This window comes from Megalobrama amblycephala, linkage group LG16 (assembly GCF_018812025.1).
Source record: "Megalobrama amblycephala isolate DHTTF-2021 linkage group LG16, ASM1881202v1, whole genome shotgun sequence".
Lineage (NCBI taxonomy): Eukaryota > Metazoa > Chordata > Actinopteri > Cypriniformes > Xenocyprididae > Megalobrama > Megalobrama amblycephala.
Genome location: NC_063059.1, coordinates 28,815,807 through 28,842,942, shown reverse-complemented (window position 1 = coordinate 28,842,942; position 27,136 = coordinate 28,815,807). Strand labels below are relative to the sequence as shown.

The 27,136-nt window shown below is 37.8% G+C and overlaps 1 protein-coding gene across 4 annotated transcripts in view; it reads left to right on the top strand.

Annotated features, from left to right (window-relative positions):
* The window catches only part of zgc:77784 (uncharacterized protein LOC402947 homolog), an 83,298-nt gene that overhangs the window by 15,619 nt on the left and 40,543 nt on the right, over positions 1–27,136 (top strand). For 3 of the 4 annotated variants that reach the window (XM_048161475.1, XM_048161474.1, XM_048161476.1), the window contains exons 2-6: positions 3,016–3,342; positions 17,514–17,671; positions 19,257–19,377; positions 19,465–19,603; positions 22,515–22,642. In XM_048161475.1, the coding sequence (XP_048017432.1) occupies positions 3,016–3,342; positions 17,514–17,671; positions 19,257–19,377; positions 19,465–19,603; positions 22,515–22,642 (873 nt within the window). Of the gene's footprint in view, positions 1–1,414; positions 1,754–3,015; positions 3,343–17,513; positions 17,672–19,256; positions 19,378–19,464; positions 19,604–22,514; positions 22,643–27,136 lie in introns of those variants that run through there. The other variant, XM_048161478.1, reaches the window with a different exon arrangement.

The window sequence follows — 27,136 nt, the reverse complement described above, 5'->3', positions numbered from 1 at the left end:
ATTCAGCTGTGCACAGATCCAGACGTTAATACTGGCTGCCCTTGTGTAATGCCTTGAACATGGGCTGACATATGCAAATATTGGGGTCATACATATTAATGATCCTGACTGTTACATAACAGTCAGTGTTATGTTGAGATTCGCCTGTTTTCCGGAGGTCTTTTAAACAAATGAGATTTATATAAGGAGGAGGAAGCAATGGAGTTTGAAACTCAACGTATGTCTTTTACATGTACTGAACTCTTGTTATTCAACTTTGCCAAGGTAAATTCAATTTTTGATTCTAGGGCACCTTTAAATATATTTGTCTTACACGTTTTATGATCAATGGATGCACTTTTTTGCACTTCAAAATCTCATCCTCCAATCAATACCATTGTAAAGCTTGGATGAGCCAGGATATTTTTAATATAACTCTGATTGTGTTTGGCTGAAAGAAGAAAGTCATATACACCTATAGGATGGCTTGAGAGTGAGTAAATTATGAGGTAATTTTCATTTTTGGGTGAACTATCCCTTTAAATATTTATCCTCCATTCCATAGGTGCTATTATTTTATTGCTGCACACACTCACTAACTGCTGAAAATGTCCACCTTTTTAACATCAAGTAAAACCCAACACATGGCCACTGCTGTGCATTGCACTGCAAGTATTCCACCTCTTCAAAGGCCTCGCACATAAAGAAGAAACCCTCTCTGTTAGTTCTGTAGCCCCGGCTAGAGCAGAATTCAGCACTAATGGGCGGTGAGGTTTGGAGCCTCATTCAACAGCCGCAGCCATGCTAGACTCAGCCTTAATGTCAGCTTCTTTTAACTTTGCACTGATTTTGTCCGGCTCTCTGGGCTGAAAGCTTAATAGGTGCTGAGTCATCAGCCTTTGAGAGGTTCATCCCCAGATCCCTTTCCCACTGGCCATTAGAAGCCTCTCGCCTCTCTTTCCATCCTTTCACTGATGCTGGTGAGGACTGTAGTTGTGTGGTTGAATGGTACACCCCAGGCACTCTATTACAAAAGGTTTTTTTTTTTTTTTTCCACAAAATGTTTTGTTAAAAATGTTATTCAAGTAGTTCCACACAAGTGTTAAGCAGTTTCAGCCCTGCTTAGTTTGTACTCAACAAATTCAAGCCAATTAAGTCAGGGTCAAACCACCTTAGACACTGGTGGACAATAATGGCCACGTACACACTACAGCTAAATTCGGTTGTCAGTTCACCTTTTAGTGCTTAATCGCGTTCTGTACACACACAGTTCAGTAAAATACGGGAGTGACAACCGCATTCTACAACCGTATTAACTCCCGAAAAATACAGGTAGTGACAACCGCATTTACAGAAATTACTAGTTGTTAATGACGTTTACGTGCACCGGTGTAACGTTTGTATCTCGTGTATGCGCGGCGAATCACAGGGAAAGCACAAGCCTATCCAAATGCTTTCTGCTGAAAATCGCGATTCATGTCTGCTCACTTTAATAACTCCATAAACCCGTTTGCTTTATGAGACGAGCTTAAACAACAAGCTTATAATGAGTGACCATGGCAACACAGAATGAGTGCCGCGCGCTGTGTGAAATACAAGCATAAACAAAACACGACGCCTCCGTCGACTGTGTTAGTGTGTTTAGTTAAATTGCTGAAAATAACAAGTGTTTTGTCACTTTAATATTACTTTGGTCACGATAACGGATACCAAACACGAGAGACGCCAGAACGTCACTATGGTTTCCAAGCTGTCAATCATCGCATTTTCGAGAGTGAGTCGTGTTCCGTAATCCGTACACACATGTAACGATAATTTAGGGGATTCACTCCCGCATTTAAATGCGGTTGTCACTCCTGAAACTTAAACATAATGAAAACTACATCAGATGTAGTATATTTATTTAACAGACATGCAGTTAGCTATCTCGTCATGCTTGTGTTTAAGGAAAGAAAGCTGATATGGCAATAAACTCAAGTAATGAAGGTTAAGCGCATGAATTAGCACACAGTCATTTAGCAGAGATGGTTATTAAAGCAGTTTACTCAACCTGGGGTTAAAGGGTTAGTTCACCCAAAAATGAAAATTCTGTCATTAATTACTCACCCTCATGTCACTCCAAAACTGTAAGACTTTTGTTCATCTTCTGAACACAAATTAAGATATTTTTAATGAAATTTGAGATTTCTGTCCCTCCATTGACAGCTACACAACTACCACTTTGACGCTTCAACATTCATAGAGATATCGTAAAAAAAACTATTGCATATGAATTGAGTGGTTTAGTCCAAACAAAATCCTAAACTAAATCTGTTCATCATGTAAAGTGATCGTGTCTCCTCAGAAAATTTGGACTAAACCGCTCAGTCTTACTGGTTTGAAATGACATGAGGGTGAGTAAATAATGACAGAATTTTCATTTTTGGGTGAACTATCCCTTTAAGGGTTAAAACTTTTTCCATAGGGGGATTGAACCAGCAACCATTTTATTAATATGTGCCAATGTTTTTTTTATTATTTTATTTTATTTTTTAAATAAAATATTTTGTTTCATTTTGCTTATTTTATAATTGTTTCAAAAAAATTCATTTTTAAACAAGAAGTTAGGTTTAACTGTCTGGTTTTGTTCATTAATTTAAACTATAAAGGTGTCAAACATTCTTCCTGTATGTTCTGCTATCTAATTTTAGTATATTAAAGACTGTAAAGCTGCTTTGAAACGATATGTATTGTGAAAAGTGCTATAAAAATAAATGTGAATTGAATTGAACTTTTAAATGGAAACTAGTTATTTTCTTTGTCCATAATTTTATATATACATTTTATTTACATTTTATTTTATTGTGTGTGTGTGTGTGTGTGTGTGTGTGTGTGTGTGTGTGTGTGTGTGTGTTTGTTTGTTTGTTTGGTTTAGAAGTTATTTTTCACTGCCTAGTTTTGTTAATTGACAGTAAAAATGTGTTCATGGAAATGAGTGGGGGGTTTTTATCCAATATTATATATATGCTTTTAACTGTCACTGTTGATTCCTAACAGGGTCCCGTCCACGTTTGGAGGATGCTCCCCCCAGGATAGTGGAGGATCCCTCTGATCTGATCGTGTCGAAGGGTGAGCCGGCCACCCTGAACTGCAAAGCGGAGGGTCGGCCCACGCCCACGGTGGAGTGGTATAAAGACGGCGAGCATGTTGAAACTGATAAGGACGACCCTCGTTCCCACCGCATGCTGCTGCCAAGTGGCTCCCTTTTTTTCCTGCGCATCGTCCACGGACGCCGCAGCAAACCCGACGAGGGTGTTTACACTTGCGTTGCCCGCAATTACCTAGGAGAGGCTGTTAGCCGAAATGCCTCGCTGGAAGTAGCCAGTAAGTACTTTCTGATGAATTCCACCTTGTTTTGTGATTCTAGATGGAGCATAGCTGTGCTGAAATAGAAGTAATCTATTCCTCTCAGACATGTCCTGAGGTTTTGTTTGTTGAGTTCTTTGTGGCAGGCTGCTGCTGAGTTTTTTGCCTGTTGTGACAGTGTGTCCTCCTGCTGTGTGACTGAGCTTTGGGCCTTTGGCTCAGCCGTAATCCAGCTCCCTGGCACCGGAACGACACCATATCCTGCTCCTCTGCCAGAAGAAACTAGATTAACAAGTTCATTGATTAGAATAGGAATGCAACTAAGTTTGCTCATTACCAAAACAAACCATCAATTTCCTGGTGCCTGTTTTCCACATGATCTAATTTCCACTTATACAAACTGTATTTTACAGTGCACAATTGCATTTCTCGTAGCTTCCTGTTCTTTCCAGGATTCTGATTTTGCCAATTTTATGTGGCACTTGCTTGGAGATCCGATCTGATGGGTCAATGTCATGTCAAGCCCATTTTGATGCATCTACCGACTTGCCGAAAGAAATGATTAAAGTGTTTCCCCATTCGAAACGGAATGAGATCTTAAAATAGACATCTTTATATGCTGAGGAAGAGTCGAGCCCTTAGAGCCATTACAGACTTTTGCTTACTGTCCCAGAGGACGCTGAATAGCAGAGCATGCTGGGTGAAAATGATTTGCAATCATGCACTCAGTGGTAGATCCTATCCTGAAGTCTGCATACACTCCCAAATAGCTGTTTGTATTTTAGGCTACCTATAAATAGCATGGAGGGGAATACTAGCAGACTGTAGCGCAGTATTTTAAGACCTAAATCTCGTTATAACTCGCTATTTATTCAAAAATGAAACTGCTTTTAGAACGTGGATTTTTTTTTCGAGCACAAGAATTGCTGAATGATGCTACGTGGCCTTTAAATCCAAGTCATAATTACCGCATAGAAAAATATGTCGTCTAAGCAAGGCTTACAAGATGATTTATTATGTACGATTAAAGCCAGAAAGAGAAAGAATTCATAGCTCTCTAGAGTCCATATAGATCTGCACTCAGCAATCCTTTGAGCCTCAAATCAGGCTGGATATTAGCTCCTGCTGCACAGTGTTCATGAATTAAGTGTTCGCCCTTGTGGAAGATGAGACTCGGGTCATACACCAGGAGACCCGGCTCACCGCCGGCCGTATCTTCTCCTCAGCAGTGATTAATGTGCTAATTAGAGCTGGACAGTTGCCAGCACGACCGCGGCATGAGGGCAGAGTGGGTGGTTTATAAAGACGGAGGATCCTGAGGGTTACAACAGGTGAAGGCAGGAGCGAGAGGGAGCGATCCTTCACACATCTTTGAGACCGCACGCATGTCCTGCGGCTCAGATTATAGCAGCAAGCGGATCGAGGTGGGAAAAAAATGATCGTATACATGGGATCAGCCTGTTTGTGATAAGTGAGCAATATTTGCCGTGACAAGTCTGATGCGGCCTTGCCCATCTGTTAGATATTTCATCTTATGATACTCATAAACACAGAGAGTTGTTGGTTTATGAAATGCTCACTTTGTGCTTGTTTGTTGGTGAGTCAATCGTGTTTTTCATTATTAGACACATGTGTGATGTGATTAACTGTTCTAGTCATCAGTGTCCTTTGTGAGAGAATTTTTGGAACCACGTTAGTAGTTTGATCTGTGCCCACATTAGAATTGTAATAATGAAATTTCATATTTGGATTTTCAAAGTGTGTGTGTATTGTCATTTTTAATAGTTTTTTTTATATAGCTTTAATTTATTTATTTTTTTACTTCTAATTTTTTATCTAATTTTAGTATATTAAAGACTTTTAAATAAAAATTCATTTTTTCTTTGTCCAGTAGTTATTTATTTATCTATTTGCTTTTTATTTTTTTTATTTTTTTTAAATATAGGCCTATATACATTTTTACATAGAAGGTAGGTTTAACTGTCTGGTTTTGTTAAATAATTGGAAATGGAAATCTGTGTTTTTTGTGTTTTTATTTAAATGTTAGATAAATATCAAAGTGTTATTTTAATATATATATTATTTAATATAATATGAGAAAAAAAAAAAAAAAAAATATATATATATATATATATATATATATATATATATACAGTCAAACCAAAAAGACTTTTTTTTTTCAGACATTTTTTATATATTTGATATTTTTTTTACTAGGTGCAGGACACTATAGTTCATTTATGTAAGTGAGGATAGCAAAATAAAGTAAACTGTGACATATTATTCCTAAATATTCTTCATACAGTGGACTACCAGTAAAATGAATAAAAATTTGTAACCAAAAATTATTCAGACACTTTGCCCTGACCATGTTTTGCTTGTGTTATCTGACATAATTAAGATTATTTTTTTTCTGACACAGTTTAACTCATGAGATCATGTCATATTTTATTACCATTTTTTTACTATAGTGAATAAACTGCATTAATGAATGAAATGTTCAAGTTGTCTGAATAAATTTTGGTTTGACTGTATATATATAGTAAGTTTATTTGCTTTGTCATTTTCAATTGTTTTTTTTTTTTTCATTGATTTGTATTTCATTTTTATTTTTTCAGTTAGTTTTTCAGAATTTTTTTTTTTTTTTCATCTAATATTTATAATTTATTTTATTTCAGCATTATTTAAATTACTGAATAGTTTTAATATTTTCAGAGTTTACTTAAAGGGTTAGTTGGAACAATGTAATGGTGAGTAAATTATGACAGAATATTCATTTTTGAGTAAAGCATTTTTGAACTCGGACCATTTTCTCCAACATTATAGTCGTTATAGAAATCATATTTGTAAATGGTGGAGTCACATGACCATGAAGAGAGTCGAGAAGTTCTTCATGCATAATCTGACAGTATGTGTTTTCAGACAGAAGCCATTTACAGCAGCGAGTTTCAATCAACGCTCACTTTTTCTAAAGAATATGTAAAAAGCGACTTTATTCTGCATTTTGGGAACAGCCAGTGTTGTTCTATAATATTAAAGAGTGCACCATTGAGGGAAGGTTAAATCTGGGTCTTACACTAATATATTAATCCATCCAATGCTAGACTGTGGTATATTGGGGGATATAGTATTATCCATGTAACATATGTATGCCAAAGGACCAATGCTTAATCTGACGCTTGTCATAAAGGCAGAATGACAAATGGCAAGTGCGACTTGTGGTGCCTGTTATTTTTTTGGCGGAGGTAGATATTTAACTCTCGGCTTGACTACGAATCCATTCATGTATTCTTTCAAATAGCAGCTTTGTGTTGAAGCTTTTATGCAAGAGAAAAGCTGTATCTATTTCAAAGCATTGAATGTGGCAGTCTGTCTGGGGTAGCAAACTGCCACGTTCCCTGAGCCTGGATTAAGATAAAGTAGGACAAATGAAAAATAAAACTTGCTTAAAAGGCTCTAGCCCAGCTGTCCCTCTTTCTCCCAGTGTGGGATTATAAAGTAATGATGCTCCGTGGCAGCTTTTCCCTAATACATCTTTCCCCATGCGCTCTTATCTAAACCCTCGGAAGGGCTGTTATGGGGTTTCTTGCATGCACAATGTTATTGAACATAACGCACTCACTATTTATCTGGCACATCTTCCATGCTCTTTGTCTATTTCATATAATATGCACACAATTTTCAGCTGTTGCACTATGTGATTTTCAGAAGACAATCTCCGGCTCTGTGACGCCAAGTTCTGTCCGGTTATTGATTTTTTTTTTTTTTTTTTTTTTTTCAAGAAAGCATGTAGAAGCCGGAAAGCGATGTTAAATGGGATGTTATCATTCTGAAAGGAAGTAAACACAAACAACATGTGGATTAACCCAGTCACCCTCTCTCTGGGTGGGCCGATTAGTCTTGAGACGGGGAGTAACGTGGCATGGGATTAGCCCACCTCTGGGATGGATTTATTTATGCAGCTCTGAAATGAACAATAACAACATTCTGTCTAGTCCACACACACTTTTAGCCTTGTGTCGGAATGGCGGCCTGCTGTAACCCTTTGCAACCACATCCACGTTCATGCACCTCCGTATAATTACACGTTAGCACCTAACATAATATTGCATGTAATTGTCAGGCTGAAAGTGTAGGAGTGCTTCAGTTAGCCCGAAACATTTCACAAGTCTCCTCCCACTTCCTTACACACACACACACACGTCGACAGATGGCCGCTTGTCAAAACCGACATGGATTCTTCAGGTTAGAATGATTGTCCTTTTAAGACCAATGCCTGAGTCATAAACGGGCAAATGTTTTGTGGGTCTCCATAGTGGGGGATGCAAATGAGCGGCCGTGTGTAAGGAAGGAGAAAGAGCGTGTGGTGAGTCAGTGGTGGGCTATTAATAATGTACATCCCAACAGGCTTGTCATTTACAATCATTCCATGATCTCTACAGGGGGGGAGGAGAAGAAAGACTTCTAGCCTTTTGAAATGAGCTCGACCTCAGAAATGTCCTTTCACTCCCATAAGTCAAACACATGAGTTGTCGGAATACCATAATCACATTTAGACAAAATCACTGTTTGAATATGTTTAGGTTATATTCAATGCAGGAGCTCCATAATGTCTAACAACCCAACAGGCTAGCTCATGAAAATGGGTCAATTGCTCAAATGATTATGTACTTATTCATTAAAGCAATGGCTGTGTGTCAAAACATAGTGAACTGGATGATTATATATAACTATATACATAACTATATAATATATGCCGGTTTTGTTATAAATTTTGTTTACATTTATGTTGTACTAATGCCACTAATAGATTGTATTATGGAGTATTTATTAATATTATGAATTAGCTCTTATTTTATATTTTCTGTTTTATTTTTAATTTTAGTTTAAGCTATTTTTAATGTGCTTTTGTTTTTTTTTATTTGTTTTTTTAAATTTATATTTCATTTTAATTTTTTTTTTACTGTTTTAGTTTTAGTCATTTTAATACTTGTAGTATTTTTTGTATTTTTGGCACTTTTAGTATTTATATTGAAATTTCAGCTTCACTTCAATTAAAAATGGTTTTACAGTTTTTCTCAGTCGCTTTGGTGCATTTCTCACATCACTATTCACATTTGCACAACAGTTAATGCAGTTCTCAAAACAATTAGTACAAACTGCAAAATCTAGTTGATAACCTGCAAAAGCGTGTCACTTGCTCAAAATGGATAAGTCATTCCTCAAAAGCAAGTATTTATGTCAATGAAAGTGTCAGTGTCATCAAGATGAAAAGTCCTGACACCATTGTTTATGAACAAGATAGTCAAATGGCTTTGTCATGTTTTCATTATGACAGTTTACTCTGTCAATGTTTTCCAATGCAAAAAAGTCAGATCTTGGTAACACTACCTGAAAATGCTCAAGACAGCACTATATACTATTTGCACAGCCATTTGAAAAATACAGTAAAGTTACACATTACTGTATTTAGTGAGGTAACTGAGTACAAGACACTGAATATGTATGTTTCACATTTTTACTGCATATGCTCTTTGCAATTCTAATTTGTTCACAGCATTGTGCAAAAGAAAAAATACACCCTTATTTTCAACAAACATAAACTCCCTTTGGGTAGAGCTGTGCACAACTGTAAACAATATTGCAGTACATATGGCAAATCTTTACTGTAACACTACTGTACACTACAATACACTAATGTGTGATGCAGTAAAGCTGTACATCTAAATGTAAATTGTACAGTGACAAGTTCTTGTCCCACTGCAAGCTTCATGTATGACACGATGACAGTAGTGCAGTGCAGATTGTTTAGTGCTGAATTACTGTCCATTTATACACACATGTTCTTCCAACGAAATGTTTGAATAATTGAATTTACAGTGGTTCTCCCAACATTTGGCTGCACCCTTCGACCAGCCTCAGCCATTGTGAGGCCGTGATTGACAACATGATCCACAATTGTAGCCCTGATTTCATCAGGGATCTGCCTATTGGCCTCTTCTTCCTCTTCCCCTGTTTTGTCCCCTTCCCCTTCTTCCCCGCACCCTTACCCCTCTTCCACGAGGCTGACCTTCCACTTCTGTGTCACAGTATTGTAGAAATGGTACACACTATGTCCTGCTTGGTTCGTATATGCTTGTAAAGTGGGGGTTTATGGGATTCAGCTCTGACAGTGATTGTAGAGAAGTGGCTTATCATTGGTTGCAACTAATGCTTCACACACCCCTTCTCATCAGTGAAAGTTGAGATTCACTTGAGAGAAATTGTTCAATTTAGGAGACATTTTCAGGAAAAAAAGATTTTAAAAAAATGTGTAAAATTTGCTTGACAGATTTTGACAACTAGTTCAACATTTTTGTATGTAATGACTCAAGCAATGAAATGAGGACTATTAGTTTTATATGGAATGACTATTCAGCATTCACAAGTATAGTTAATTTTGACTGACATGACATAAGCAAATGATAATGTTGTAAATAGCAGAGAGTTGTATGAAAGCAATTGATGCATGTCCAAAAGCATTTGCAATTTGTTCGAAGGAATGAGAAACTGCTACTATGATGTGCACAAATTACTAAATGTTGTGGAGATTGAACTAACTGTTGTGCAAATGTAAAGAGTGATGTGAGAAATGCACCAAAGCGACTGAGAAAAACTGTAATACTTTTAGTTTTAAGTTTTGCCTCTTTGTCGCCATCTCTGTTTGAAACCTGCTATTGCAGTTATTTGCGGAATTATCTTTATGTGTGTTGTGCATCGGCACGGCTCCTCAGAGTGGATGAATATATGTTTGCTGTCAGTCACCACATCGGTGTGGATACTGTACTTTAGGAATCACATTCTATGTCTTGGAAGTATGACCAAAATAAGAATTTTCACCACAAAATGTCATCTGAACAAGTAACAAATCTGCCACTTTTGTTCTGACCAACTCAGAAAAAAAGCATTACAATAAATTGCGCTAACAATGGTGATTAAATCTAACGATCGCTTCGCTCAGATCACGGCAAACCGTGCATATTATTGTTATACTTTGTTCTCAAATTGTTAATGTTAACAACATCAGCATTGCATGTGCATTTAGTGTGCTTTAGCATTACCTGTAGATTTCAATTTCTGTAGCCACTCAACAGTCTGACGTCTTTTGCTTTTGACTAGGGGTGAATCTCCAGTTGTCACTGATGATTGTCATTTGGACCTTTCTGGATTACAATCCGCCATCAAAATGATAAGTTTAATTATTGCAGCTGCTGTGATAACTGCAGCATCCTCACATGAGATAGCCTACTAGCTGGGACTCCTTCTTTATGCAAACAGACATGACGTAATGATGCAAAGATGAACGGCACTGCTCAAATTTCCCACAGAAACCCACCAGTACCACTCAAATTAGAAAACATTATTACAAGCTTACCGTTGTGAATCAGGCTAAGGTAAGGAGATAGTTGGCTGGTTATGTACTTGCTCAAAAATTGATTTTGGATCATTTTTAACCAAAACAGTTATGGACTGCAGCTTTAACAATGCTGTGGTGTTTGATGTATAAACCATAATAGAAAAATTTTGATTTTAATTTAAATTGATTGGGCAATGCTTTTCACAATATATATATATATATATATATATATATATATATATATATATATATATATATATGTATTTTCTTAGAAAATTATCCCATGAGCACCAAATTGCAACCCAGCCTAAACAGCATTTTTAGTCTTGGAAAGCACCTCGCTAGATTTTGAGACAGCCAACAGATAAGGAAGCAGTTCCTGCTAATTCACGTCAATTTATTTCTGTACATAATTTAAGCAGCAAAAGTAATTGGCTTGTACAGCATATGTAAGGGATGATGATAATTTTGCCTTGCATGGTCTGCTCAGTGGAAGGAAGCCAAACAGAATTAAGAGAATGACCATAATGTTTTGTGCCCGTCACATGACCCACCCGGGCTTTCAGCTGTAGCTAATGAGTCTCTCTGCTCATGTCACTCACCTCACAGATGATTCAAAATCACATTGCTTTCCCCTCTTTGTGCTTCATAATATAGTGTAGAGGATGAGAGGGGGAACGAATGGCTTCCTGAACACACCGCCAAGAGGGACGAACCCTGTCAGAGCCAAGCGTGTATCATTCTTTCCCATAACTAGGCATGTGGTATGGCCGAGGGCACTTACGAGCTTTGTGTGCGGGCTGGCCAGCTCTAGGTAAACGGTGACACTATTTTACCCTCTCTTTTCTTAACCAGCACTCATGAATAACACATGGCATCGTCTCCTGAAAAATGCAACATGCTGTGGGCTGTTTTGGAACAGCCTGTCCTTGTCCTTGCTTGTGCATATGCCTCCTGCGAGTTAAATTCTGTTCAGGAGGTGACGGCCCACCACAGTGGACTGCAGGGGACAGAGAATGTATGCACAATGCCAATTTGCAAGCTCATGCATGCATATTTGTGTTACACCACTGCTATTTTAGTCATGTTTTGGGGCCTCCAGTCACTCTCAGCATCAATTGTCATTATCAGAATGACCATCAGATCTGCATTGATCGGAGGGTTTCCCATCGGATTGGTTTTGCGGAATGGGGCAGATGCCTGTATTGGGTGTGCCGTTAGTCAGTTGGCCAGTTTTCTGCAACATCTGTGCTCTTTCTCTCGTAAAACATGCATTTATATGCTAGGGATGGCTTGTGCTTTGTTTGTACACTGTCAGAGTGGCCCAAGGGAATGAGTGGACGCTCATTTAACAGTGACAGACAACCATGATGGAGTCAGCAGCTCTTACTGCCAATGGGGGAAAAGGACAACTGAATCATTTTGTAGTGAATTAGTTTAAAAACAGCTTTAGGGGATGAAATTATTTATGTGTTTGGTAATAGCATTTTTAAATGTCAAAAAAGTTGTGGAATTGGCTTTTGGTTTCCGGCACATGTATTAATTTTTATTAGTATATTTTGTAGTTATTAAAACGGAAAAACGTGCCTTTACCTCCAAATACATACCTTTTCACGCAAACCACTGGAGCTTTTTTCCAGCTGAAATGAAACCTAGTGGCAAATACCAACTACTTTTATTCCTCTACACACAAATTATGATTACAGTGGCAGATTATTGATAAATAATTCATTACATTTTTTTTTCTTTTTTCATTTTTTAAAATTTGTTACATTTATATAGTGCTTTTCTAATTAAAGACTTTTGCGTGGTTCCTTGCACAATACATGTTATGACTGCAAAACAATAGTATGCATGACATAGTAAACTTGTTCGGTAGCTCACCTGGTACAACATTAGGGGCATTCACATAGATCTCATTTTCCATTCCACTGCACTACTTTTCCATTGTTTTTCAATGTAAAGACATGCTAGACGGATGTATTTAACCATTGAGCTTGCATCTTTTGCAGCTTGACACTGCATACTAAAAAAAGAAACACAAGTTATGATAAAAGAGTTCAAAGACTTGTAGAATGGCATTGTTGTTTGAGTAAATGCGTTTTTATCTCACGTTTGCTTTTGTTAACACTATCGGTTAGGTTTTGGGGAGGGTTTAATGGGGTACATTATTTTCAAACTTGATTAACCTATTGGTGCATTAACTTATTGCTGCCACAAGGCATTTCCAAACTGCTGCAATATGTACAACAACCAATATAATAAAACATTGCCATAGTCACGTTGATTTGTTTTGGATTAAACTTAACACGCTTTTAATACCACTAACTGGACTTTCAATTCTGAACTGCCACACTCTGTGGAATTTCATTTCTGAACTGCTGCAATATACAGCCACCAACTTAATAAAACATTGCCGCATTCACATTTATCTATTTTTATAGTGTCATAAGGAAGTCTTTGTTAAAACATTATAAGCCATGAACCAAACCAACCAGCTACAAGGTGAATCACAGCATTACAAACTTTTATTTGAAGCAAATTTTCATTTGAGTTATTTCACTTGAATTATTTTCAAGACTGTATATTTAACAGGTTTATTGATGGAAAGAACTGCAATCCTATGAGGCATTACGAATCATCATAATTGAATTAAAAATGGAGAAATATATAATCAACAACTTTAAAAGAATTATTTTATATTTATATAGAGAAACAATACATTTAAAGTTTAAGGCAAAATGCGCATATACTGTATACAGACATTTAAGTATTTTGAGAGAGTAGCGAGACAGACTCAATTATGTCGTTCGTGGTGCTTCATTTGATTGGGTGTTCCCTGCATTGTCTTTTAGTGTGATTTGCTCACTACCACTCTCTGATTGGTCTAATTTTCTTCACAGCATCATGGGTAATGTAGTATTTCACCAAGAATTTTGCTGTTAAACACGATTCTTTGAAAAAAATAAATTGAAATAATGGAAACTGATGGCTTTAACAAAAGCATATACCAACAATTAGCAACTTCAGAGCTCACAACAGGTCTGCTTTTAAATGTTTACAAGTTATTGTTTAAAATCAGTTTTCCTATAGAGAAAATTAATGGAATTTTTACTTCTGGAACCCAACTGCTGCACGCTTTGTGAGGTAGGCTACACAGTGAGCTTAATTTACATACAGTAGAAATGATACACATCTGCACTGAAAAGAATGAGAGTGAGCTACTTTAAACACATTTCCATCTGGCTAAACTGGACTGCGAGTGGTTAGCGAATAGGATGCAGGAAATACCATGGCACAATCGTTTAGTGATTTGCCACTAAGAATCTAAAATGTGTAGAAGGAATGAGTAAACATGAATATGGCGGATTGTGTTGGATGGTGGCGTGGTCAGGTTGGTTATGGTCATGTTGGGTACCCAGACTGACAGATGACCACTTTAAAATCCTAATGTGAGTCACTTACTGCCCACAGACAGACCCACATCATTTGTCCTAGCCTGAAAGATATGAATATTCATAGGCAGGAGATGAGCATGTGTTTAACTAACAAAGAAAATGGAGCACTCGCTGCTCTGGATCTCACCAATAACATGACATTTCAATGAATATTTATAAGTAATTATCACAAGTCATTGCATTTATAAAGGTCTGCCAAGTGATGGTCTAGCCAGGATTCGGTATTACAGCAGAGTTGCTTCAGAGGTCATATCATAATTATGAATGATGACTGAATTTATTTATGTGGAATCATTTTCATGCTTTACATTCTTCGGTTTCCTTTTGCAGCCCACGACAGTTGAGATTACACCTTATAATTGAGGTGTTAATCGAAAAAAATTCATCCACAAAGTGTTTGAGATAAATCAGGAGGATATTGCTGCCAGACTCGTGATTAATCTGTGGACATTGGCTTACGTTTTTATTATCGAAATGCATTTATATTTCACTGAGATGAGTATATGAGTGGCATTTATGCTTGTATGTGTGTGTGAGGCTCTGTACCAGCCGCTGGTGAGAGTCTACAGCCCCGTAGGAGCTCACCCTTTGATGTAGGAAACTCAAAGGGCCCCCTGAGGCAGCTGCCATAGGGCAGGGGTCGCATTTTTAATCTGTCAATCACCACTGGGGATTTATGGATAACTTTTCCTGCCATGCCAGGCAGCAGGGAATGCAGCATTCTGCCGTTCGCTCTCAGTGTGAAGGGTAGGCATAGAAAAGAGAAGGGGGCAGAGTTCACAGTGTTTGCCGTTAACACTGACGCTTAGTAAGGTCAACACAACCAGCCATTGTTGAATTTGGCTGTCTGCAGAGTTAAAGAATTGGCTTTTTAAGATGGATTTTTGTTTTGCGAGACTTATCCAAAACCTAGTGAGCTGTCTATTAATGGTGCATTCAAGTCCTCCTGGGAAGTTCGTATTTACAAGTTGGGAAGTCGTAATTCTTGACATGAAATGCATTCAATTCACTTTGGTCGGAGCAAGATGACGAATTAACTTTTGTTAAAGGGGACATATATTAAAAGTTTGATGAGTTATTTATCCTGTACACTAACTCTTTAGGTGGCATTGTGTGTGTGTGTTTTCTTTAAGAAAATTAAAATAAAATAAAAAAATAAATATATATATATATATATATATATATATATATATATATATATATATATGATGAAAATCTGACTTTTTTTCGTGTTTAAGTGCTATAATTGGGTCCTTGGTGCATATACCAACCCAGAAAGCGTGAAAAAGGACATCCCAGTAACTTTGTTTTGGTAAGCCTTTCTTTGCAAGCATATGAAAAAACAAGCCATTCAGATTTTGCTCCCCTAGTGACGTATGAAGGGGATCTTATTATAATATTACCGCTTCTTAATCTGCACGTTTCTACCCACGGCACCTCCATTTTGTTTTCGCAAGCAGCAATGGTGAACAAGACCCTTGTGTGTATTTGACAGTTTAAACACAACAAAAAGTGTGAAAGAGAAATTACTCACAATGACATCTGACAGCCAGCTGTCTGTGTGTGCGTGTGCTTGAGATAAGTGTGCTCAGAAAACGATCCATTAGAAGTTTAAACTGATATAGCTTTAAATGCGTGGAAATAATAAACTTTAATGATGAAAGAAGAACTGTGCTATCTGTGAGAGTGATTGCGATATAGATGATATTTAAAGGGGCTCTATGTAATAATGATACCCAGTATTCAAAATAGGTACTGCAGTCCAAATTCAAAATATTGTTTGCCCCGCCCCCTTGTTCAAAGACACGGTTTGCCAGCAACAATAGGGAGCGCAACTGACAATGAAAGCTGAGGAGACTTACACACTGTAAGCTGATGAGTTAATTTATCTGTTTTAAAATGCTGTTGTTCATAGAGATTTTTAGATGGATTTAGAGGCTTTTTAGGTCAGGTAGAATCTGCAATTCTCTGACCCAGTTTGTTTGCTGGTTTCCATGGTTGCAATACGCGCTGTTTTCCGCCAACTGGCAACCTGTGATGTCGAAATACTATTGGATAAACTGGCAGCACACGGTTTCGCACAGACCAAAACAAAGACAGACATTCCGACATGGAACGCACATTTCAAAGCAGAATATCTGGCTGTATCGTTGTTTTTCTGAGAAACAAGTAGGTGAACTTAGCATGTTTCCTAAATATCTGCAAACATATCGGGGTATTTTTATGCTTTATTAAAGTAAAAATCTTACATAGAGCCCCTTTAAATCCAAACAGATGTCTTGTTAGTATTTGGCAGAGAATCCAATTGAGGCAGGAACTGTGATCGTAGAGAGGGGATGGCATGCAGAAGGTCATTTGCATTTAAAGGCACATGCATGAAAACAGCCTATTCTTGACTGTAGTCAGAAATGGGTATTTACAACATGGATTTATAAATGATCTGTGAGGCATTTTAGGCTGAAACTTCACAGACACATTCTGGGGACATCTGAGACTTAAATTACATCTTGTACAAATGGGCATAATTGTACAAGATGTAAAATAATTATTCATTTCAACAAATTTACCATCAACTACAATCCGTTGTGTCCACCATGTTTCTCACTGACATCCTCCCAACTCGGAAACTCAAGAAGAAGAAAAAAAGAAAGAAAATCCAGAGTTTCCATGCGCATTGAACTTGTAAATACGATCATTCGACATTACTTGAGTGCACCATAAGATACCTTGTGTTAGCCGAATTCTAACATGATTCTTCAGAAATCATTCTAATATGCTGACTTGCTGCTCAAGAAACATTTCTTACTGTTATCAGTGTTGAAAACAGCTGGCTGCTTAATATTTTTGTGAAAGTGTAATACATTTTTTCAGGATTCTTTGAGGAGTAGAAAGTTCAAAAGTACAGCATTAATTTGAAATGGAAATCTTTTGTAACATTATATATGTCTTTACATATAAAATAAAAAATGTATAAATTATTGCACCCAAAATTTTGAATGGTAGTGCAAACAGGCAGCTCACTCTGGGTTTGAACCAGACCCCCAGTCATGTCATGTCTCTTTTTTCTTTGGTCAATTATTCAGCTGTATTTAAATGTGAATGTGTTGTCATGAAAACACTTTATAATTGATAAGACGAGAAAGCCGAGGCATTACATGCAGGAAGGAGCACAGGAGATTTGAGGACAGGAGCTGAGAAAAAGCGAAGACGCCTCATTCATCTCTGACTCACAATTCCCAAGTTCCTCAATGAATATCCATGAATAAACACCTCACACAGGGGAGCACAAACAAAAACAAAAACATAGAGCTAACACTTGTCTCTATCTCCCATAGTTCTCAGGGATGATTTCCGCCAGCCTCCTAATGACGTGGTGGTGGCAGCCGGAGAACCTGCTGTGCTGGAGTGCGTCCCTCCCAGGGGTCACCCCGAGCCCACTGTTTCCTGGAAGAGGAACAATGTTCGTGTCAATGACAAGGATGGCAGGATCTCTGTGAGTCAATAGCAGAAAGTGCAATGTTGGCACAGGAGTGATGATTAGGTTATAGTGTAGCAGTGACATCATGCCCCTCTGCAACCAGTATCGACTGGAACATAAATCAGCGAAGAGTCACGTCCTGTTCTCCAGAAACAAATGACGTCACTGCAAAAAAAAAATTGAGTATATGTAAATGAAAGGTGCACTTTAGTCATTTTTTATGTTAATATTGTGCTTAAAACACTAAAACTATTAAAATTAGTTTTTAAGTAAAAAAAAAACATAAATAAATAAAATATAAATATTAGATGAAAAAACTTAGAAATTAAAAAAATTGAAATGAACTAACTGAAATAAATTAGTTTAATAAGTTAAAGGTGCAATATGTAAGAATTTTGCAGTAAAATATCCAAAAACCACTAGGCCAGTGTTATATATTTTGTTCACTTGAGTACTTACAACATCCCAAATGTTTGCAACTATTTGTAAATCATGAGAAAATTGCAATTTTAAGCAAGGCTCCGGGACGTGTGAGGAGTCGCCTGTCAATTGCATCATACCCGCACTACCCTCGGTTTTATTTTGTAGAAACCATGGAAACAATAAACATGCTTTACTATAATGCATGTTTTAATAGGCAAGGGAACAACTGTTTGGTTATGTTTATAGACAGAAAATTGTTGTTGTTATATAGCACAACAAGTTTAGTCTTATTGTATGCAGAGTAACGTTATAACATTTTCAACACACTCAAATGTATCTAATATGATAAACAGAGCTGCGTCACCTCATACTCATGACCGGAAAAGCGGAAGCAGCGCCGGCGACTGCGGCATAATAAAAGTCACGCTGCTCGCGGAGTGTGTTGCGCAATCGCTCCAGCGGCCTCGTTCAGCTCCCACAACACTCGCTCCTGCTCTGCTTCATACTACAGTAACGTTAATAATTGCATCCATGAACATGATTTCTTCCCGAGTCCTATCCCTATTCTTTTGCACCGTCCGTTGAGGTGAAGACCACATGTCCCAAGATTCCACGCTCAAACTTGGCGTCATCAAGCTACGCCTTTGTTTTAAATAGGCCTCTAGCGACCTCTAGCGGACAGAAAATATTACATAGTGCATCTTTAAAGTACTAAATTTAATAAAACTAAAATAAAAATAAATTAAAGATAAAAAACCTTTAAAAGTCACAGAACTTAAACTAAATTTGAAATTAAAATTGAAAATATAAAAAGAAAAGCTAATTCAAAATATGTAATAGTATATAAATACTAAAATAACACTGCTGGTTACTGAAAGAAACTGTTTGGTAATGTGAACTCAACATGGTGGCACCAGAACTATTTAAAATAAAACCAGGCTTTTCTTAGGCTTCTGAAATGAGTCTTCATGTCATACATGCATGTGTACATATTTGTAAAAAATATTAATAATTTCTTTGTGCTAAAACTTTTTTTAAAGAGGAACAAATTACCCCTTAAACTGATTTTATTCAATTCAAGAAGATATTACTGAATATTTTTCAAGTTGTTTTCAAGTCAAGTTAAATGATGATATGGAGATATGTGTGATTTTTGTGTCTTTTTTCTTTCCTTCAGATGCGTGGTGGTAAGCTGATGATTTCTCACACCCGGAAAAGTGACGCAGGCATGTATGTGTGCGTGGGCACCAATATGGTGGGCGAGAGAGACAGTGATCCAGCCGAACTTGTTGTGTTTGGTAAGTTCAATTTCATGGCTAGTTTTTCTTTTGGTTTCAAAAAAGGGTGAAGCACTGTGTGATGTCTCTGTGTGATTGTGGGAGCAGAGAGGCCAGTGTTCATCCGCAGACCTGTGAATCAGATCGTTTTGGCTGAGGAGACTGTTGACTTCTTGTGCGAGGTTCATGGAGACCCGGCTCCGACAGTCCGCTGGAACAGAGACGAGGGAGAACTACCACGGGGGAGGCAAGACTCTGCTTACAAAAATTTGTGATGTGTTTTTCTGTTATAGTTCAGTTAGAGAAGGAGAAAGCTCAATAAACATCAAACTGGGATGTAACCTTGTATACATACTCCATTCACAAAGAGGAATAATACATACAACAAAACATTAGAGGTATTTCAGCCAAAAATGAAAATTCTGTCATCATTTATTCACCCAAATGTCGTTCAAACCCATTAGGTTTTCATTCATCTTCAAAAGTCAAATGAACATTTTTAATGAAACCTGAGAGACTTCTGTCGCTCCATTTAAAGTCCATTCCACCAAAACTTTAAGAAGTTCATAAGTTCATTAAGACTTTGTCATCCGGTAAGGTTGAGCTTCCATTTACCATATCTGATGAGCTGTTTTGTATGTATGTTCGCTGATTGATGTTTATATGATGAACAGGTTTAATTTAGGATTGTATTCACATTCAAAGTGGGGCTGCGTTAAAGAAAAATATGATATGCAATTACTTGCTAAACAGTGTTATACATGATATGCAATATGATAATTATATTTAAATTTATTTAAAAACTGAAAATTATATAATCAACATTAAGTTTCAAATTTTTGTGGTAATAATTTGTTGGCAGCAGCTGGTAGTGATTTGGGTTATCTCATATTCTCAGACTAATTTACTATGAAAGGTAATGGATTGTATTACTATAATTAGCATTTAGTCTGAGCCATGGTGTAGTGGTTAGTGCATGTTGGCGCTTATGTGGGAGATTCAGGTTTAGATCTGGGGAGGAAGAGACTTATTACATACACAAAAATGTACAAACCCGATTCCAAAAAAGTTGGGACACTGTACAAATTGTGAATAAAAACAGAATGCAATGATGTGGAAGCTTCAAATTTCAATATTTTATTCAGAATACAACATAGATGACATATCAAATGTTTAAACTGAGAAAATGTATCATTTTAAGGGAAAAATAAGTTGATTTTAAATTTCATGGCATCAACACATCTCAAAAAAGTTGGGACAAGGCCATGTTTACCACTGTGTGGCATCCCCTCTTCTTTTTATAACAGTCTGCAAACGTCTGGGGACTGAGGAGACAAGTTGCTCAAGTTTAGGAATAGGAATGTTGTCTCATTCTTGTCTAATACAGGCTTCTAGTTGCTCAACTGTCTTAGGTCTTCTTTGTTGCATCTTCCTCTTTATGATGCGCCAAATGTTTTCTATGGGTGAAAGATCTGGACTGCAGGCTGGTCATTTCAGTACCCGGATCCTTCTTCTACGCAGTCATGATGTTGTAATTGATGCAGTATGTGGTCTGGCATTGTCATGTTGGAAAATGCAAGGTCTTCCCTGAAAGAGACGACGTCTGAATGGGAGCATATGTTGTTCTAAAACTGGGATATACCTTTCAGCATTGATGGTGCCTTTCCAGATGTGTAAGCTGCCCATGCCACACACACTCATGCAACCCCATACCATCAGAGATGCAGGCTTCTGAACTGAGCGCTGATAACAACTTGGGTTGTCCTTGTCCTCTTTAGTCCGGATGACATGGCGTCCCAGTTTTCCAAAAAGAACTTCAAATTTTGATTCGTCTGACCACAGAACAGTTTTCCACTTTGCCACAGTCCATTTTAAATGAGCCTTGGCCCAGAGAAAACGCCTGCGTTTCTGGATCATGTTTAGATATGGCTTCTTTTTTGACCTATAGAGTTTTAGCCGGCAACGGCGAATGGCACGGTGGATTGTGTTCACTGACAATGTTTTCTGGAAGTATTCCTGAGCCCATGTTGTGATTTCCATTACAGTAGCATTCCTGTATGTGATGCAGTGCCATCTAAGGGCCCGAAAATCACGGGCATCCAGTATGGTTTTCCGGCCTTGACCCTTACGCACAGAGATTGTTCCAGATTCTCTGAATCTTTGGATGATATTATGCACTGTAGATAATGATAACTTCAAACTTTTTTCTCTGAGAAACTCCTTTCTGATATTGCTCCACTATTTTTCGCCGCAGCATTGGGGGAATTGGTGATCCTCTGCCCATCTTGACTTCTGAGAGACACTGCCACTCTGAGAGGCTCTTTTTATACCCAATCATGTTGCCAATTGACCTAATAAGTTGCAAATTGGTCCTCCAGCTGTTCCTTATATGTACATTTAACTTTTCCGACCTCTTATTGCTACTTGTAACTTTTTTGGAATGTGTAGCTCTCATGAAATCCAAAATGAGCCAATATTTGGCATGACATTTCAAAATGTCTCACTTTCAACATTTGATATGTTATCTATATTCTATTGTGAATAAAATATAAGTTTATGATATTTGTAAATTATTGCATTCCTTTTTTATTCACAATTTGTACAGTGTCCCAATTTTTTTGGAATCGGGTTTGTATGTTAGAAACTGTAATGCTCAATATAGAACCTATAGAAATGGATAAATTAGAGTTTTATTGTGTGATTTGATCTAGTGAAATAAAACTTGTTACCATTGTTGTCAGATTTTATTGGCAATATGGCATGTTGTTTAAATTAAAGCTTAGCCAACAGTTTTAAAGATTTCAGGCTTCGCCCATTCAAATATATTGTTGTAGTTGTACGACTAGAAAGATGGCCACCCAGTGAACCAACTTGTGTCTTGATCCCATTTCCATTTTCTCCCTAAATGGTTTCCTGTCTTCTCTCTTTATTGTCAAAAAAAAGTGGAAAAAGCCACAAGAATAAAAGATAATTAGTGTTTCATAGAGTTTGGGGCACAGTACAGTGCAGTACAATGGCATATATGGTCGAGTCACACAGAAATGTCCTCTCAGAGAGTGGAAGGATGTAGACAGGGTGCAGGAGAAAGATGTGATGACTGTTCAATCTGCTCTTCTCATGGACAACCTCTGTCTCTTTTCACCTTCTCGGCCGAATAGATTTGAGATCCGTGGTGACAACAGCCTGCGTCTGATGAGGGTCAGAGCGGAGGACGAGGGCACTTACACATGTGTCACCGAAAACAGCGTTGGCAAAACCGAAGCCTCCGCCGTGCTGCAGGTCCACGGTAAGACACGCATACATGCATTCTCAGCCTTTTACATGTGTGTAATCGCAACACACATGAAATTTGAATCACAAAGAAGCGAGATGATATTCTTAGCTTCATGCATATGTTGTTGCTCATCTACATTAAACAGACCTCACTGCAGCCATTTGAACCTGTCAGGCGCAATCAGTCTGATCTGTGTGAAGTCACATGGAAGAGTTTATCAGCTCCTCTGTTGCTGCTTAAATGTTAGCTCTATTCTACCTAGTGAGCTGCTTCAATGCCTACATACGCAGCTGACATTAAATCCCAAAGTTTTGACATGAACGTTTGGCGTATGGCCAAACATATTTATTGCTGTCCAAAATTGCATACTGTACAGTAGGTAGTATATTGGTTTGAAAGGGATTGCCTGTGCTATTTGTTTACAGAAGTTACGAGTCATAAAAGTCTCTTAACCACCTCAACCAAGCGTTTGTCAATGTGGGCATCTGTTGTTGTTGCAGTACAACAACAACAGTACAACATATTTTGTTGTTGAACCCACTGTTTGTGTCAATGACACAAAGTGCAACTAGCACTGTACGCGTACCCTAGCGTACATGTAAAAACCAAAGTATACTTTGGGCTTAAGGTGACTGTCATGGATGTGTCTGATTTGGAAACCTCTACATAGGCAGCAAAACAAAGCACAATACAAATAGCCAGAGACTTGATTTGACGATAGTATGCTGCTAAGCTAACAACGCAATACCGAAATACTTATAAAAAATACTTTGAATGCACAGACATTTGCTACAAAAAAAATATTTAAAAAAAATTTTCTTGATACTTTTTAGTATTGAATGAAACACAATTTAAAATAAAAAAAATTTTACATGTGATGTCGGCCATCTTGAATTTACCTTTTCTCTGAGCTTGTGTGAAGAGTGCACCGATGAATCTTTAAAGGGATAGTTCACTGCCTATCGATTCCTGTATGCGCATTTCAATGTGATTTTAAATCATTCAAGTGCAAGAAGACATAAAAGAGAACTCAATTCAGCACTCACACAGTTTTCTGTGCTGCGCACATATCCAAGCGTGCGCAAAAAACACCTCTCATTTAATGCGTGAGTGCTGAATTTAGTTTTCTTTCGCATCTTCTTTCTCTTGAATGGACAAATACACACAAAATTGTCAAAATATCCTCGTAAAAAGTCACACGGTTCCTTGTGTCAGCATTCTTTTAAGCTGCTGATTTTTGTTCATGCTATTCAGCTGCAACAAAAAGTTTTGCAAAAGATAGAATAAATATGTTTGATATCTGAATGTTTTTTTTTTTTACCTTATTGGAATCGAAACTGGGAATTGATAAGATTTGTAATTGACAGGCAAAATTAGACTTTAAATCGGTAAAATGGTTTAACGATGCCAAACCCTGAAGGAGACCAAATGTTGTTTTGAACGCCATTGAATTTCATCGTATGGACAAAAACAGTTGAAACATTCTTTAAAATATATATCTTCTTTTGTGTTCTACTGAAGATAGAAAAACATACAGGTTTGGAACAGCATGAGGGTGAGAAAATGAAGGCAGAATTTTCTACTTAGGCGGATCACTATGTTTTGGTACTATGTGGAGCTTATGTTAAAGCGTTTGGATTACTGTATCTGACAGCTGTTATAGAGACGGTGTGCTTCAGCAAACTGCCGGAGTGCAGAGGCAGTGTTAATAGAACGTGGCAAAATGTGTGTTTGCGTGTGTGTGGAAATTAGAGAGAGAAAGACTGAGCAAGAAAGAACTGGATGGGAATCTAACTGGCACAAGCCGGGGGAAGCAGCTGTAGCAGACCTGATTCAATTCATCCTCCAGTTATTTTGCCAGTCTGAATTAAGATGAGACCAAGCAACTCTGCCTCCATCTCCTGCCTACTGCCTCCTTTTTCTGCCACACTCTCTCTCTTTCTCTCTCTCTCTCCATTTTCTGACTCAGGGCCATTTTCTTGATGTTTCATTTGTGAATTTTCTGTCTCATTTGCCTTGATGTTTTGTTGCCCTTCATCATTTCATCCTTACCAACCTTTCCTTCCTCTTCACTGCATGCTGCCACATCCCACAAAGGTGGCAAAGGCAGGCTGTTTTATGTCTGATGCTTTGCATTGTGGGTATGATAGAAATGTGTTTGAATGCTTCAAAAAGACATTTTAAGCCATTACTGTGATATTGCCATTAGATTAATGGGGATTTCATAGCTCAAAAAAAAAAAAAAAAGTTTAAAGCAGCTGCTTAACATTTATATAATTGAAACATCAAATGTTTTAAAAAAAGATAGAGACTACTCCATTTTATAACTGAAGTGATTGCTTTACATTTTCAGGAATCACAGGCAAATTTTACATTTATATTTATGTATTTGGCAGACAATTTTATCCAAAACAACTTACATTACAATGCATTTAAGCAGAACATTTTATCAGTAGCTAGCATTACCTGGATATCAAACTTGTGTCATCCTCTACAAGTTGAGCTGCAAGGATTTTGAGACTGAATTTAGGTGATGTGCCATCATCTCATATTATTGAAAAGATGTAAAATAGAGGTACAAATTAGGAGCTTTTGAATGTGGCTTATTAAAAGGATAGTTCACCCAAAAATGAAAATGTGATGTTTATCTGCTTACCCCCAGGGCATCCAAGATGTAGGTGACTTTGTTTCTTCAGTAAAAACAAATGATGATTTTTAACTCCAACCATTGAAGTCTGTCAGTTGTATAATGCATGTCAATGGGAACTCCATCTATAATGCTGCGTTCACACCGAACGCGTCTGGGGCGTCTGAGGCGTCTGATTTACATGTTAAGTCAACATAAAAGTGCGTCTAGGTCAATCAAGCGTCTAGCGCGGCGCGAATCGGCCGTTGATGCGCAAATGGCGCGGCGCGAATTGAGCGTTCACGCGGCTGACGCGCGAATTGAGCGTCTGACGCCCAAACGCCCGAGTTGAAAAATCTGAACTTTGGCGTAAATTCGCGGCGCGTTAACCAATCAGGGACTCTGCTTTGGTAGTAACGTGTTTATGATGTGATCAGTGGTGGAGACCAGAACAAAGATGTCGCTGTGTGTGGCCACCCTGAGCTCTATGATGTGTCATTATATTTTTATCGAGACAGGAATAAAAAGGACCTTGCCTGGAAGAGAATAAGCGAAGAAATCGGACAATCTGGTTAGTTGTAAAACTTTTTGCATGATTTTAGCCGTTGCCCACCTTCTAGCTAGCAAAAGTAGGCCGGCATAACCAAGTTAAATTGCCGCTACAGGTTTCCAACTGACGAGATTATGTGTTTATTCAGAGGATCTGTGCAGAAAGAGATGAAAGCCCCTCCCATGACGCGAATTCGCGTCTGAACACACTTTTTTTTAGACGCGCGAATTGAGCAAATTTTACGCGTGTCTGAAGCGTCTGACTTCAAAACGTTCAAGCGTCCAACTAGACGCGTCTGGCGCGAATTTGGCGCCCCAGACGCATTCGGTGTGAACGCAGCGTTAGAGTCAAAAAAACATGCACGGACAAATCCAAATTAAACCCTGCGGCTTGTGACGACACATTGATGTCCTAAGACACGAAACAATCGGTTTGTGCGAGAAACCGAACAGTACTTATATAATTTTTTAACTCTAAAACACCACTAAGTCCAACTGCCCTGCGCATCTGGTTAGTGAGGTCAGAAAACACGTTCTGATGACGGAAGTGATCTCTTTTGCTTTTCCTAAATGAGTGCGAGACATCACTTCTGTTGTCAGAGCGCGTTCAGACCTCACCAACCGGAAGTGCAGGGCAGTTGGACATGATATAAATACTGTTTGGTTTCTCGCACAAACCGACCTTAGGACATCAATGTGTCGTCACAAGCCGCAGGGTTTAATTTGGATTTGTCTGTGCATGTTTTTTTTTTACTCTTATAGATGGTGTTCCCATTGACATGCATTATTCGACTGACAGACCGCAACGGTTGGAGTTAAAAATCATCATTTGTGTTCTACTGAAGAAACAAAGTCACCTATATCTTTGATGCCCTGGGGGTAAGCAGATAAACATCAAATTTTCATTTTTGGGTGAGCTATCCCTTTAAGTGGTCAACATGCTTAACCACATTCATTTGTGGCACCCATGTTTTTGACGTTAACTGGATTTCTGAATCTTGTTCCCACACATCTCTACATTTCCTTTCCTCTCTCTCACTGTCTATATCAATAAAAATAAAAACAAAAAAGCCATTAAAATAATAAAATTTACTAGCAGCTAAACAAAATAATTGTATATTTAGCACATGGAAACAGGATCCAAAATGACTGTTTTGTCATACCTGTCAGTGGCGAGTAAAATGAGAAAATGTGCAGGTTTTTTGTGACAGCATATTTGTGACAAACACTATGTGGAATATTCCTTACATTAATCCACCAAAACTAAAATATGAGAAACAACATCCCAATGTGTTGTTTTTTGTGTTACCCACAGCAACACTTGACATGAG